Source organism: Clupea harengus, unplaced genomic scaffold, assembly GCF_900700415.2.
Source record: "Clupea harengus unplaced genomic scaffold, Ch_v2.0.2, whole genome shotgun sequence".
Taxonomy (NCBI): domain Eukaryota; kingdom Metazoa; phylum Chordata; class Actinopteri; order Clupeiformes; family Clupeidae; genus Clupea; species Clupea harengus.
Genome location: NW_024879851.1, coordinates 7,501 through 20,000, shown reverse-complemented (window position 1 = coordinate 20,000; position 12,500 = coordinate 7,501). Strand labels below are relative to the sequence as shown.

Below are 12,500 nucleotides of genomic sequence, written 5' to 3'. Positions count from 1 at the left end.
ACAGAGATACAGAGAGGGAGTGAGGAGAGGAGAGAGAGAGAGAGAGAGAGAGAGAGAGAGAGAGAGAGAGAGAGAGGGAGATACAGAGAGGGAGTGAGGAGAGGAGAAGAGAGAGAGAGAGGGAGGGAGGGAGAGAGAGAGAGAGATACAGAGAGAGATACAGAGAGGGAGTGAGGAAAAGAGAGAGCAGTGACAGAAAGAGTAAGAGGTATGAGAGTAACGTAATAGTAATTTATTTTTTGGTTGCTGTACGCATGCGTTTCTACAAACAGTTGTGTGTGTGTGTGTGTTTGTGTCCACACTTCTGCACTTTGCTGGTGAGCTCCACAGGTCGTCCGATGTCTCTGCCATTCAGGAGGAACTCGGGGTCAAAGTATTCCTCCGCTGTGATGTCCGTGGGGTTGTGCGGACTTGCGCATTGAGACACTTGACTCTGGCAGCAAAAACACAATCCACTTGTAAGTACACCAGTACATCCTTACGTTACTATGTGACTGTATGGTCCTCACAACTATTTTTTTTATCTCTTAACAGCTTAACCTGAACTTGTGAGTTTTAGATTTCAAATCAACATCTATGCTAAATACGTCTATCCATTGTTAGCCCTTACACACAGGTTTGGGTCATCTTTGTGTGATCTAGCTGCTGCATATTTTAGACCACTTGTAACTTATGAAGTATCACTTAATAAGGGTCGTATCACTTCATAAGGGTCGTATCACTTCATAAGGGTCGTATCACTTCATAAGGGTCGTATCACTTCATAAGGGTCGTATCACTTCATAAGGTACAAGTGGTCCCAGGATGTGGCAGCTAGACTCCTTAACTAGGACCAAGATGTTTGAGCCCATGCCACCTGTTTCAGCAGCACTGCCCTGGCTCCCAGTGAGGCTCAGGATTGATCTGAAGATCGGATTGGTTGTTTTTAATGCTGTGAATGGACTAGCTCCAGCATATATCTCCAACCTCCCTTGGTCTAATTTTAAATCAAAAAGAGTTGTCGTGCTTTTTTGCAGTCATTGGTCCCACATTATGGAATTGTCTCCCATTTTATGTTAGATCTACTGCCTACTTGGAGACTTTTAAAACCAGATTGAAACTCATTTTTATACCCTGACCTGGTTTCTGACTAACTGAGGCATTCTTTGAGCTGCATTTAGTTTCAGTCTGAGGTTACTCTTTTACTGTTATTTTGTCTTAGCCGCCTTCTTTTTTAGTTTCTTGCTTTTCATTTTTACTTATTTTACTCATGTATATTACTTTTAGCTTTTTATCGCTTATCTCTTAGTCTTTAATTATTTCACTTTTATTGCTTAAATAAGATAATAAGAGCCAAATAAAAGCACTGAATGCATCACTCTCTGACACAAATGGGGTAGGGAGGCAGAAACAACGGCGTGTTCCACTTTTATCAGTGACACCCCAGAAAGAAGGGCAAGGGCATTGGTCTAGTCACACAAACACAAGGAAAACATTTAGTTGCATTTCATGGTTTGCAGTGTCATTCTCAAGAGAAGTGAAAAGGGATACTGGATCACTGTACATTCAGCAGAATGACATGTGCTGCATCTTACACTCGGTCTAATGTAGCAGCCGTGTGTGATCGGGTGGATTCGTCCATTCAGAGGACAAACTTGACTGTATATCTAGGTCACCAACACACATATTAACCTGACAAAACTACAGCAAGCCTTTCAGGTCATTTTGACAGCAACAGTTCCGTGGAACATCCCCACATAGACTCCATTCCATGCCAAGGCTCTTTTGATGAAAAAATAACACGCACTTTTAATTAGGCTGCTACTCTGCTACTCAATATTAGTGAGGTTTCTGGCCATCTCCTGACCGAGGAGTACAAATCAACTCACCCCATTCTGTGAGACATGCTGCTCTGCTATACCCAGAAAGGACTGCAGAGGCGTCTTGGAACCTGAGAGAGGAAGGAAGGAAGGAAGCAAGTGTTCGGACTAATCTACAGGTACAAACACAGAGATCCATATTATGAAACACTGCTTAGCAACACATACCTTTACATCTAGACTTGTCTTGGTCTGACAGATGCTCTGTTCGGAGGCGTGTCACCAACTCCACATTCGTGGCACTGTAAACCTTATAGAGAAGGAAGTCCAGGTAGGTCAGATATCTATGGCATAATCATTTATTAATGCATACTTGAGGATGCACACACACTACTGTTCACAAGTTTGGAATCACTGAGCAATTTCCTTGTTTTTGACAGAAAATAATTTTTTTGTCAATTCAAATAAACTCAGATTAATGGGAAATGTAGTGTAGACATTGTTCCTGTTGTAAAGGCTGTTTCAGCTGGAGATGGTAATCTCATTTTCGAATGGAAGATCTGCATCCAATGGGCTTAATAAATCCACTCATACCACCATCACTCCAGTGTTTCAATGGCACATTATTTGAGCTAATCCTTATTATCATGTTTGAAAGGTTAATTAATCAATTAGAAAACCCTTTTGAAATGACATTGTGCGGGCTGAAGACTGTTATGCTGTTTAAGCAATAAAAGCGGCCTTCTTTGGGCTACTTGAGTAGTCTGAAGATGGTCAAAAAGAAAGAGCTTTCTTCATGATTCTGTTATTGTTATAAGAAATGAAGGCTATTCCATGCAAGAAATTGGCAAGAAACTGAAGATATCTTACAAAGGTGTGCACCACGCATCACAGAACAACACACACCAGCTTTAACCAGAGTACAAGAAGAAGGGGGGTGGCCCTGATGCACATTCATTTTAATGGGATTCATTTTGCGCCTTATTTGATGGATAAAATGTTTGTTTGTTTTTCTTCTGGAAATCATGTCATGTTCTGGGTGATTACAAACTCTTGAAGGGTAAAGTATAATAATAACAAATCAACTCAGGAAGAGAGTGCTTCTTGAACTCACTAGAGCACTCTTTTTGTTACAGTCACTATAGTTACACATTCTCTGGGTGGTTGTCCCCCTTGGTGACTGTTTCTATGGTTACCTTGGCTTCATATCCACTGACAACCTCCATCTTCTCAGAGCGCCAGCCCCAGATACCAGACTTATTCCTGTAGCGACACACACAACACATTAAATAACACATCACTCTTTCTTAGGTTCGTAAACACACACACACACACACACACACACACACACACACACACAACACACACACACAAACACATTAAATAACCACATCACTCTTTCTCAGGTTCATAAATACACACACACACACACACACACAACACATTAAATAACCACATCACTCTTTCTCAGGTTCATAAATACACACACACACACACACACACACATCCCCAAACCCATTACACAAAAAACCTGCAGGAATGGAGTTTTTAAAAAGCAGACCAGTGAAATCGAGGCCAGCAGCCAGCCAGACAGGCGTGTGTGCAACTACCTCTCGAAGGCAATGTTGCGCGTGTTGAGGTGTGTGGAGACGATCGGAGAGGTCAGCCTCTGTGCTGTGTTCTCCTGCGAGGGCAGCATGGCGTCCAGCAGGGAGGAGGCGTCGCGGGGAGAGAGAGACAGTGGCTCCGTGTACACCACCTGTTTGTCATGGTCAACCTCCATGACCACCGCACCACTCTCTAAAAAACACAAACCACCACAGACACATACTTACGGTCAATGTGAACATGTGTAAAATAAAAGGTAAAGATTGAGATAAGATGGAGACTAAGATGGATCACTTCACTGATATACTAATTTACATTTAGTCATTTAGCAAGACGCTTCTGTCCAAAGCGACGTACAAGGGAGAGAATAGTCAAGCTACGAGCAATAGAACCTAGTGTAACAATAAATACTACTTTACATAAGAAATATAAGTCGAAGTGCCAGTTAGGACGGGATATTCATCTGCATAAGTCATTCTGTTCATCAGCACCAACCTCCACCCTTGAAGATGTAACTGCGGTGACCCTTCAACCAGGTCATGTGCTCAAAGCCCAGCAGAGTGGTGTCCACCCTCAGGCACGATCCACTCTTCCACACACGGTACACATCACTGGGACACACCTTGGACACCAGAGGAACTGTTTGGTAAAAGGGAGGGAGAAGGGTTGACCGACAGCCAGAAAAAGAGGGAGGTAAGAACATACTTTTATTGTGATCGATCCTTCAATTATGGCCACAAAATCAATTCTCCAGGCACTCAATCTCCTAGTCTAGCAGTACATGCATTCAAGTACACACTGTGTATGCTGCTGAAATACATTTAGGGCCTGCTGCCTTTGGGTGCGTCTGAATTGTGCTGATGTAGAAGAATTCCATATGAGTATGAAAGACAGTGACGTGACAACCCATTTCTTCTTCATGATGGCTACTTCACAAATCGAACCTGGCTCTAAACTGGTTTGCATGAGTAGCATACACTTGAACTCGCGTCAGTAGTGTTACGAGAGTGTAGCCTGGCGCATACACTTCAACTCGCGTCAGTAGTGTTACGAGAGTGCAGCCAGGCGCTGTCCGCCACTGTGGTGCTGAAACGGTAAAAGGAGGTTGAGGGGCGATGGTCATACGGGGAGATGGTCAAATATATTATAAGAGAAGTAGGTTGATGGAAAACTCACCCCAACTTGTGAACTCCCACTTCATCTCCACATAGAAATCCTTGGCCTAAAAAAAGGTACAAATGCACTGTGTATTAAACACATTCAGCACAGACACTTCCACAGACGCACGTACGGGCATGACCGCCAACACATCGGTATATTCTGATATTTGAGAGATACACCTACTTGTCGCAGTTTGCTTAGTAGTTCAGGTATTCCTGCCAGCCTCTCGGTTGCCCTTCTGTAGTCTCTGTACTGGAGGACCAACTGCACCAGCTCAGGATCCCCCGTGCTGACCGCGTCCTGCAACACTAAATACCACACTACTTCTTTACAACTCTGATAAACACAAGTCCTGAACTGTGACAACGCACTTCACAACAAATGACACATAAATTATTTTACAGCACAGCAGCCAAAGTAACACCAAATAGTGCTAGAAAAAAAAAACAAGCTGGAGATAACAATATACCCGTCCAGTTCTGCGCGTTACAATGCGTGGGATCCGCATTGTATCTGAGCAGCACGCGCGCTGATTCGAGGTGTCCCAGGCAGATGGCGAGCTCGAGCGGGGTCCGCCCGCGTGGGTCCAGCCGCTCCAAATCTTGCTGTTGGACACACACACACATGGACGCACGCGCACAGAACACACGAACACACACACACACACACATGCACTGGATCAAGCTAACTGGAAGATAAACATATCTCCTGCAATAACCACGTAGAGCTGACGCATGTGGTCACCACATGAACCATCCAGCGTCCAGACCAAGCATTCATTACCTGTTTACTCTGCAACTCCCGGCCCAGTTCTTGGTACTGATTGTTCCACACCAAATAATGCAATGGAAACGCTTCCTGGGCCATTATACAACAGCAGGCGTAGTCACGTCCAGTAATGATCCAGGTGACACGGACTCCTCGTTCAGGTCACCAAGTCAATGGTTGGTAAAACATATAGTGCAATCACCACCCACCTTTCTACTCGGGCAAGAAAGCCTGTACAAGGTATGAGCTCGTGGACTACGGGATGCTCTGGCTTGGTTACTACGAAGCTATGCTAGCTAGCCTTCTATGCTACCAGAGCAAAAGACAAACCAGTGCGTCTATTTGTAAATGTATTAAATAGAATAGTAGAGAGATAATTGCCAACAGGCAACGACATGTGAGGGTAGAAGTACCCTGTCTAGGTTACGAAACTGTAACCACATTTAACGTGCAGGAGTAGACTGCAAGTGGAGCACACTGAGGAGCAAAAATGTAAACAGCTAACTAGCTAACAGTAGCTCTGTGCACTGGTGCAATATAGGCAACCAGCAAGGAAATCTTCAAAATGTAAACAGCGTTGATTCACACTAGCTACACAACGACACAATGCCTTTACTTAGTCCTTACCATCATGACTCGGTTAATTCGCTAGCTGTCACTTGACAATGAAGTAAGTTTACGTTACTTCCAACCCATGTCTCCATGTTAGCAAGCTAGCGGACCTAATTGTAAACGTTTAGACAAGCAGTCATGCTAGCCTCTAGTTGGAAAAAACGTTTCAAAGCACAAAAACGAGTGCAGCCACTGATATTCAAGATCACAACTAATCGATCGATGTCAGTCATTGGTTTGGTGTGCTAGCTACTTCTCCGTCTCCATGCTATAGTAGACAAACAGGGAGCGGCCTTATTTCCATTTTGCATCCAGGTCGCTCGAGTAGGCAGATCCGAGAACAGAGCTGTCAGTGAAGGATGGGTTCTTCTGTTATTTAGACGGTAATAATGAAAGAAAGCCTTGCAGTGGCGTTGTCTCGTATCCCCTAAACAAATCACCTTCTGATGAATGTTTTTTAATCGTGCAATGGTCCAAACATGGTGTATATCGCCGGGGGAGAGGCTTCTCTCTCAAGTTACAGAGACTAACTGCATGCATTATTTATTTATTTATATTAGTGACGGTCAGCTTTGGTTCCAGGTTATAACAACTGCACTAGTGATGTTACATTCGCGCACGAGCCGAGTCTTTTCAATTGGCTCTTAAGTACGAACGACGGGGCCGATTCTTTTTTTATCGTTGTACACACATTTCACTGCCATAAATCCACTCCACTCCCCTTTACGTGAAAAATGAGAACCTGCCAGTCACAAGAGGTAGACATTGTTGTGTTAGGTTCCTTAAAGGCAGAATGGGGAAGATTTGTCTGCTGCTGTTAGTAAACACACCATTCAAAATTGGCCCTTCCTCTCCGGCTCAACAAGCGAGAAAGAGCGTGAATAAAGAGCAGACATATATGCGGTTACATATGCAGAGCAATCTGACAGCAAAGATGAACTATGAGAAAACGACAAGATCTTTTTCTAGTACTAAGACAAGGAATGGACTGCACCTTAGCAGTAAATATATCTGTCTGTGAGCGAGAGTAACCCCTGCCCCTTAAACAAACAAATAAAAAAAACGACGACGAGCCGGCTCTCGGAAAGGAATTGAGCCATAAGGTCCGGCTGCCTTCCAAGAGCCGTTATTCCATCACTAAACTGATTGTTTATAAAAAAAAACAACGCTAGGACATAAATGGTACACTTCTTTGTTTAGTGACAACATTCATTCTTCACGGCATCACTTGTGGGAAAATAAACTGTATTTTTTTGTCCACCGTAGTATTTATTTTTCTTGAAAAAAAAAAAACAGAAAAGTGAAAAAGGCTTCTGAAAATAATGACATTGCTACAGGACTTCTTTCATACTAGGGAAAAGAATACATGTACACAAAAGTATATATTTATATATATTTATATCCTTTTTAAGATATTGAAGTGGAGCAAGGATGGATTTGGAGCCAAAAGCATTCCTTATTTATATAAAACTTGGGACGCATGAAAACAGTGGAAAAAAAAAAAAACTGGGAGTGAACTGATCTGAACATCCTCAGAAAAAATGACAAATGGGAAAACAAGGACATTTCTATTAAGAGTGAAGACTATACAACATGGACAGGGACCCTGTGGTTCTCTATAGAAAAACGGGATCGCAAAGAGGGATAGCACCTAGGTTTCTGTTTCTGCCCCTCATAGGAACCACTGGTCAGTAGCTTCCTCTCGATTGGCTATCGCACCATCTGTATTCCCGCCTCCCCATCACTAAATGGGGGCGTGATGTGCCTGCATGGGTGTATGACACGCCTCTCTCTCCCTGATAGACAGCCACATATTAAAGCACTTAAGACTTGGGTCATACCCCGACACGTACACATGCCTCCACTCCACCCGTCATAAGTTGACTTTTCCATCCATCCATCCATCCATCCATCCTTCTAACCAGCCATGCTACCAAGCTCCATCTCTCCTGAGTCTTTAGTTTCGTTTGTTATATTGTACAGCACCATATCCCTCCCTCCCCCCACCCCTGGAAGTGTCTACTCCACCGCGGTCCTCTCTCTCTCATCCCACGGTCCTCTCATCCCCTCCCATCCCAAAATGCTTTGAGCCTCCATTCTCTTCCTCAGCTTTAGCTTTCCTCTGTCATACAGAGGAAAAAGACAGACAGACATCAACACACACACACACACAGCCTCACACACACACACACACACACACACACACACACACACACACACACACACACACACACACACACACACACACACACACACACACACACACACACACACACACACACACACACACACACAGCCTTACATACACACACCCCCTACCCATCCCGCTCTTTCCCAACCCCACCCCAAAACCCTACAGTCTGTCCCCCAAGTGGGAGGGGCTTTATGATATCCTCTGGATGAGCTTGTCATCTGATAGGCAGTAGAGCGCGTTGGCGTTGACAAACAGTTCGGAGATGAAGGTCTCGCAGGCCTGACGCGACACGCCCTTGCTGTTGCGGAGGTCCAACAGGCGCAGACATGACAGACGCTTCAGGTACGCCAGACAGCGATCCGACAGCTTACTGCATCCTGAGGAAAGAAACAGGGAGTCAGTCTATGAAATGATGATGCTGATTTACATGATAAACATGATATGGATGAAAGTCTCTGCTCAATCTGATTGTGCCCAGGCCACATTTAAGTCCTACAGATAACTCTATTCAACTCATTTCATCATCCCAGTTACTCTATGGTGTCACTTGCCTTGGGCAACAGGAGTGACTCTCTGTATCCATGGTTACAGACGGCTCTTAACTCACACCTCAACGTTTCTGAACTTAACGTTACAACTCTAACGCCTAAAACTTTTGACTTATTTTATTCATTTGAGAGGTAAGCTTTATTGATACACCAGGTTTTTTTTATTGCTCTTAGCTTAGACTGTTCTCTCCCTTGTACGTTGCTTTGGACAAAAGCGTCTGCTAAATGACTAAATGTAAATGTAGGTACGCTTGGCAGTGCACGCACCGGCGAGGTTGAGGTGTGTGAGTGTGTCGCGGGTGGACGAGCCAACGGCGGTGAGCAGGTTGAGGGCCTGGTCGGTCAGGGGGCTGTGGGAGAGCTCCAGGCGCGTCAGCTGTGGCATGTGGCGGATGATGAGCCGCAGGGTGGCCTCGCTGATCTCCAGCCCACACAGACGCAGGACCTGCAGGTTACGCAGCTGCGTGCGGTTCTCAGAGCCTGGGGATGGACAGAGGGAGAGAGAGAGAGAGAGAGAGAGAGAGAGAGAGAGAGAGAGAGAGAGAGAGAGAGAGAGAGAGAGAGAGAGAGAGGGTGGAGAGCACACAGGAGGGAGAGGAGGAGACGGTGCAGAATATAAAAGGACCAAGAGAAATGGGGAGGAATTGAGAGAGTTGAGGGGATGGACAGAAAGAGGAATGAGTTAGTAAAAGGAGACATTATTCCAATATTTCATGACCTCATATTGAACATGTTGCAAAGACACATGGCCCTGGGATGAGCCGTGGTACCTGGGGGACTCAGCAGCTCTCGGATCTGGGCGTCTCTGATCCCTTCAGTCCAACGCAGGTCCAGGGAGCGCAGCAGAGGACAGGTGGTGGAGCTCAGGGCCGAGAGACACATCCAGGAGCAGCCGGACAACACCAGGTCTTTTAGGCCTGAGACAGAGACAACGACAACAAGATACCCATTGGAAATACATTGACATTTAGTTATTTAGCAGACGCTTTTATCCAAAGCGACTTACAATGTATACACATTTTTTTTTACATTTACACTGATGGCACACTGCACATCAGGAGCAATTAGGAATTCAGTGTCTTGCTCAAGGACGCTTCGACAGGGAATCGAACGAGCAACCTTCTGATTACTAAACGACTTCTCTACCTCCTGTACCACTGTCGCCAATAAATCCTAGGCATCTTTGGTAGGTATGTGCAACATTAAAGAGAAGGCATCAATGAGGGCGTGGGTGACGCAATGTGTGTGTGTTACCTACCTGGTAGTCTGTTGATGAGCCAGGTGAGCTGCTTCTTTGAGATGGCTGTCCAGGAGAGGTCCAGGGAGACGGGCTGGCGTTTGATGATGCCCGAGAGCGCCTGGGCGCTGAGGGAGCGGCAGCGGTTCAGGTCGATCTTCACCCACAAGCGCTTGTCACAGCCCCTTGACACGAACACATTGGAACAGGATCAGAACATCATCAGAACGCATTCTGCAATCTCTATGTCCTCAGTCAGGGATACCAAATCTTTCTGGAGATTTCCAGGGTATTGAGTTGCAGTCCTAATATAGTACCTGGCCCTTATAACTCTGGAGGACTTGAGCCAAATCAGTGGTGTTATAAGGCAAATTATGAGGCAAATACAGGTCTCTGCTTTTGAGGTAAAAAAAAAAAAAAAAAAGACAAAAATCTGCAATGGGACCTCACAATTCTCAAAGAATTTAGATGCACACAGAAGTTCTGATGCGGTACTGAAACACCCCGTGTAGATGTTCTAGTTCTAAGTTCTGATGCGGTACTGAAATACTCAGTGTAGATGCACACAGAAGTTCTGATGCCATCAGAACTCTAAATACCGACATGCACTAAACACTAAGCACTTTATTGACTACAAGTCACATACCATCTCAGTTACCTTACACATGTGCATAAACAAAGCTGTCTGTGTTTATTGTAAAGCACCTCAGGGAAGTACTGTTGATGTATTTATTGAAGTACTTTAGTCTATGCCACCGCACTTTGTTCTACTCTTAATGTATATATATATATTTTTGGGCTGTTCCTACTGTTTTTGGATAGTTGTAGTATTGTTGTGTTATATGTTGTCCCTCGTCACACCAACAGGAGAAGCACTCAAAATGTCGTTGTATAAATACAATGACAATAAAGGGTTTTCTATCTATCTATGCAGTACTGAAACAAAAGGGCAGAACTCACCACTTGTACCAGCTCTTGCAGACGGCCATGCAGACGCAGAGCTCGGCCTGGCTCAGGTACCGGAACACGGACACCCACACCTCCTTCTCAAAGCCCGGCCCACTCCCTCCGTCCCGGGCAGAGAGCTGGAGCGAAGAGTGCAAGGAGGAGGACGATGATGAAGAGGAGTGGGCGTTGGTCTGCCAGTGTACCCGGGATCCTCGCCCCGCGGTGCGGCCCGGGCCGCTGGATAAGGGCTTCTCTGGGCGTGCAGAGCGTGGCGCCGGCGTGCCCGGATGAGGGCTGGCGTGGGAGGCTCCGTTGCGGAGGGGAGGGCGGAGCAGGGAGGCGCGCTGGACGGAGGGTGGCGAGCGGGGGGTGATGGCAGCCTCCAGCTTGGGGACGATGGCGTTGGGGTCACGGTGGCCACGGGACACCTGCTGGAGTTTCACAGTCAGGCAGGAATTCTGGTTCCGTGCCTCGTCGCCCAGCAGAACAGCTGCACTCGGTGGTCCCGGCCTACTCCCCTCCTCCTCCTCGTCTTCTTCCTCCTCCTCCTCCTCCTCCTCCTCTCCATCGTCTCTCTCCCCTCCACCATTCTTTTGCTCTCCTTCTTCACTGTCGTCCTCGTTGTCGTCCTCCTCCTCCTCTTCGTCCTCCTCCTGTGTCTGTTCCTTCCCTCGTCTGGCCCGCTGCTGCTGCGGCCGGTTCTCCTTCCTCTCCTCCTCTTCGTCTTCCTCGTCCTCGCTGTCGTCGGCCGTGTCATCCCGTTCAACTCTGCCGCGCTGCATCTCCCCGCTGCCCCTCTCCGCACCTCCTCCCCCTCTCCCTCCCCCCCTGAGCCTGACGCCCCGGCCCCTGCCCCGGCCCACAGGCGTCAGGGTGGGGATCTGTAAGGCCGACGCTCCTCTACCTCTGGAGGCTCCGCGGCCCAGCCCGGTCTTGTCCCCGCCCCCCCTCTCCGCACTGCGCTGGCGCAGGAGCTTAGGGGAGAGAGAAAGAGACGACGGCTTCTGAGACAGAGACAGGTAGACAGACAGCACGGACAGAGACAGGTAGACAGGTAGACAGACAGCACGGACAGAGACAGGTAGACAGGTAGACAGCACGGACAGAGACAGGTAGACAGCACGGACAGAGACAGGTAGACAGGTAGACAGCACGGACAGAGACAGGTAGACAGGTAGACAGCACGGACAGAGACAGGTAGACAGCACGGACAGAGACAGGTAGACAGCACGGACAGAGACAGGTAGACAGGTAGACAGCACGGACAGAGACAGGTAGACAGCACGGACAGAGACAGGTAGACAGGTAGACAGACAGCACGGACAGAGACAGGTAGCACGGAGCAGACATCATTTAAGTAGAGGAGAAGAAGAAAACACAGGAGAAGGGGGAAAAAGAAAAAAAAGAGAGAGAGAGAGGGAGGGGAAAAAAGACTGTAAAATGAGATGATGAATACGCTTTTTTTTTCTGAGCATGTTGCATTATACAGCCCAGTGTTTGTCCTGAATGTACAGGTCATGAATCTTGCCAAATGTTCCTCACTCCAAGCTGAAGTGGGCAAGAATGGTCAAGATGACCAATATGGGGAGATGGAAATTCATGGAATACTGGAGGATGAAAAGATG

General features: G+C 46.6%; 2 protein-coding genes across 2 annotated transcripts in view; both read right to left on the bottom strand.

Annotated features, from left to right (window-relative positions):
• The window catches only part of LOC122130522 (ankyrin repeat domain-containing protein 13D-like), a 10,521-nt gene extending 4,549 nt beyond the window's left edge, over positions 1-5,972 (bottom strand). The window contains exons 1-10 of the mRNA XM_042705233.1: positions 5,352-5,972; positions 5,038-5,173; positions 4,752-4,876; positions 4,584-4,629; positions 3,903-4,046; positions 3,410-3,599; positions 2,996-3,062; positions 2,028-2,109; positions 1,869-1,930; positions 303-433 (exon numbers count right to left, since the gene is read on the bottom strand). Coding sequence (XP_042561167.1) covers positions 303-433; positions 1,869-1,930; positions 2,028-2,109; positions 2,996-3,062; positions 3,410-3,599; positions 3,903-4,046; positions 4,584-4,629; positions 4,752-4,876; positions 5,038-5,173; positions 5,352-5,435 — 1,067 coding nt within the window. The 5' untranslated portion in view covers positions 5,436-5,972. The remainder of the gene's footprint in view (positions 1-302; positions 434-1,868; positions 1,931-2,027; positions 2,110-2,995; positions 3,063-3,409; positions 3,600-3,902; positions 4,047-4,583; positions 4,630-4,751; positions 4,877-5,037; positions 5,174-5,351) is intronic.
• Positions 5,973-8,218: 2,246 nt separating this feature from the next.
• The window catches only part of LOC122130524 (lysine-specific demethylase 2A-like), an 11,759-nt gene continuing 7,477 nt past the window's right edge, over positions 8,219-12,500 (bottom strand). Inside the window, exons 17-21 of the mRNA XM_042705235.1 lie at positions 10,888-11,879; positions 9,949-10,112; positions 9,461-9,607; positions 8,958-9,170; positions 8,219-8,519 (exon numbers count right to left, since the gene is read on the bottom strand). Of these exons, the coding sequence (XP_042561169.1) occupies positions 8,332-8,519; positions 8,958-9,170; positions 9,461-9,607; positions 9,949-10,112; positions 10,888-11,879 (1,704 nt within the window). The 3' untranslated portion in view covers positions 8,219-8,331. The remainder of the gene's footprint in view (positions 8,520-8,957; positions 9,171-9,460; positions 9,608-9,948; positions 10,113-10,887; positions 11,880-12,500) is intronic.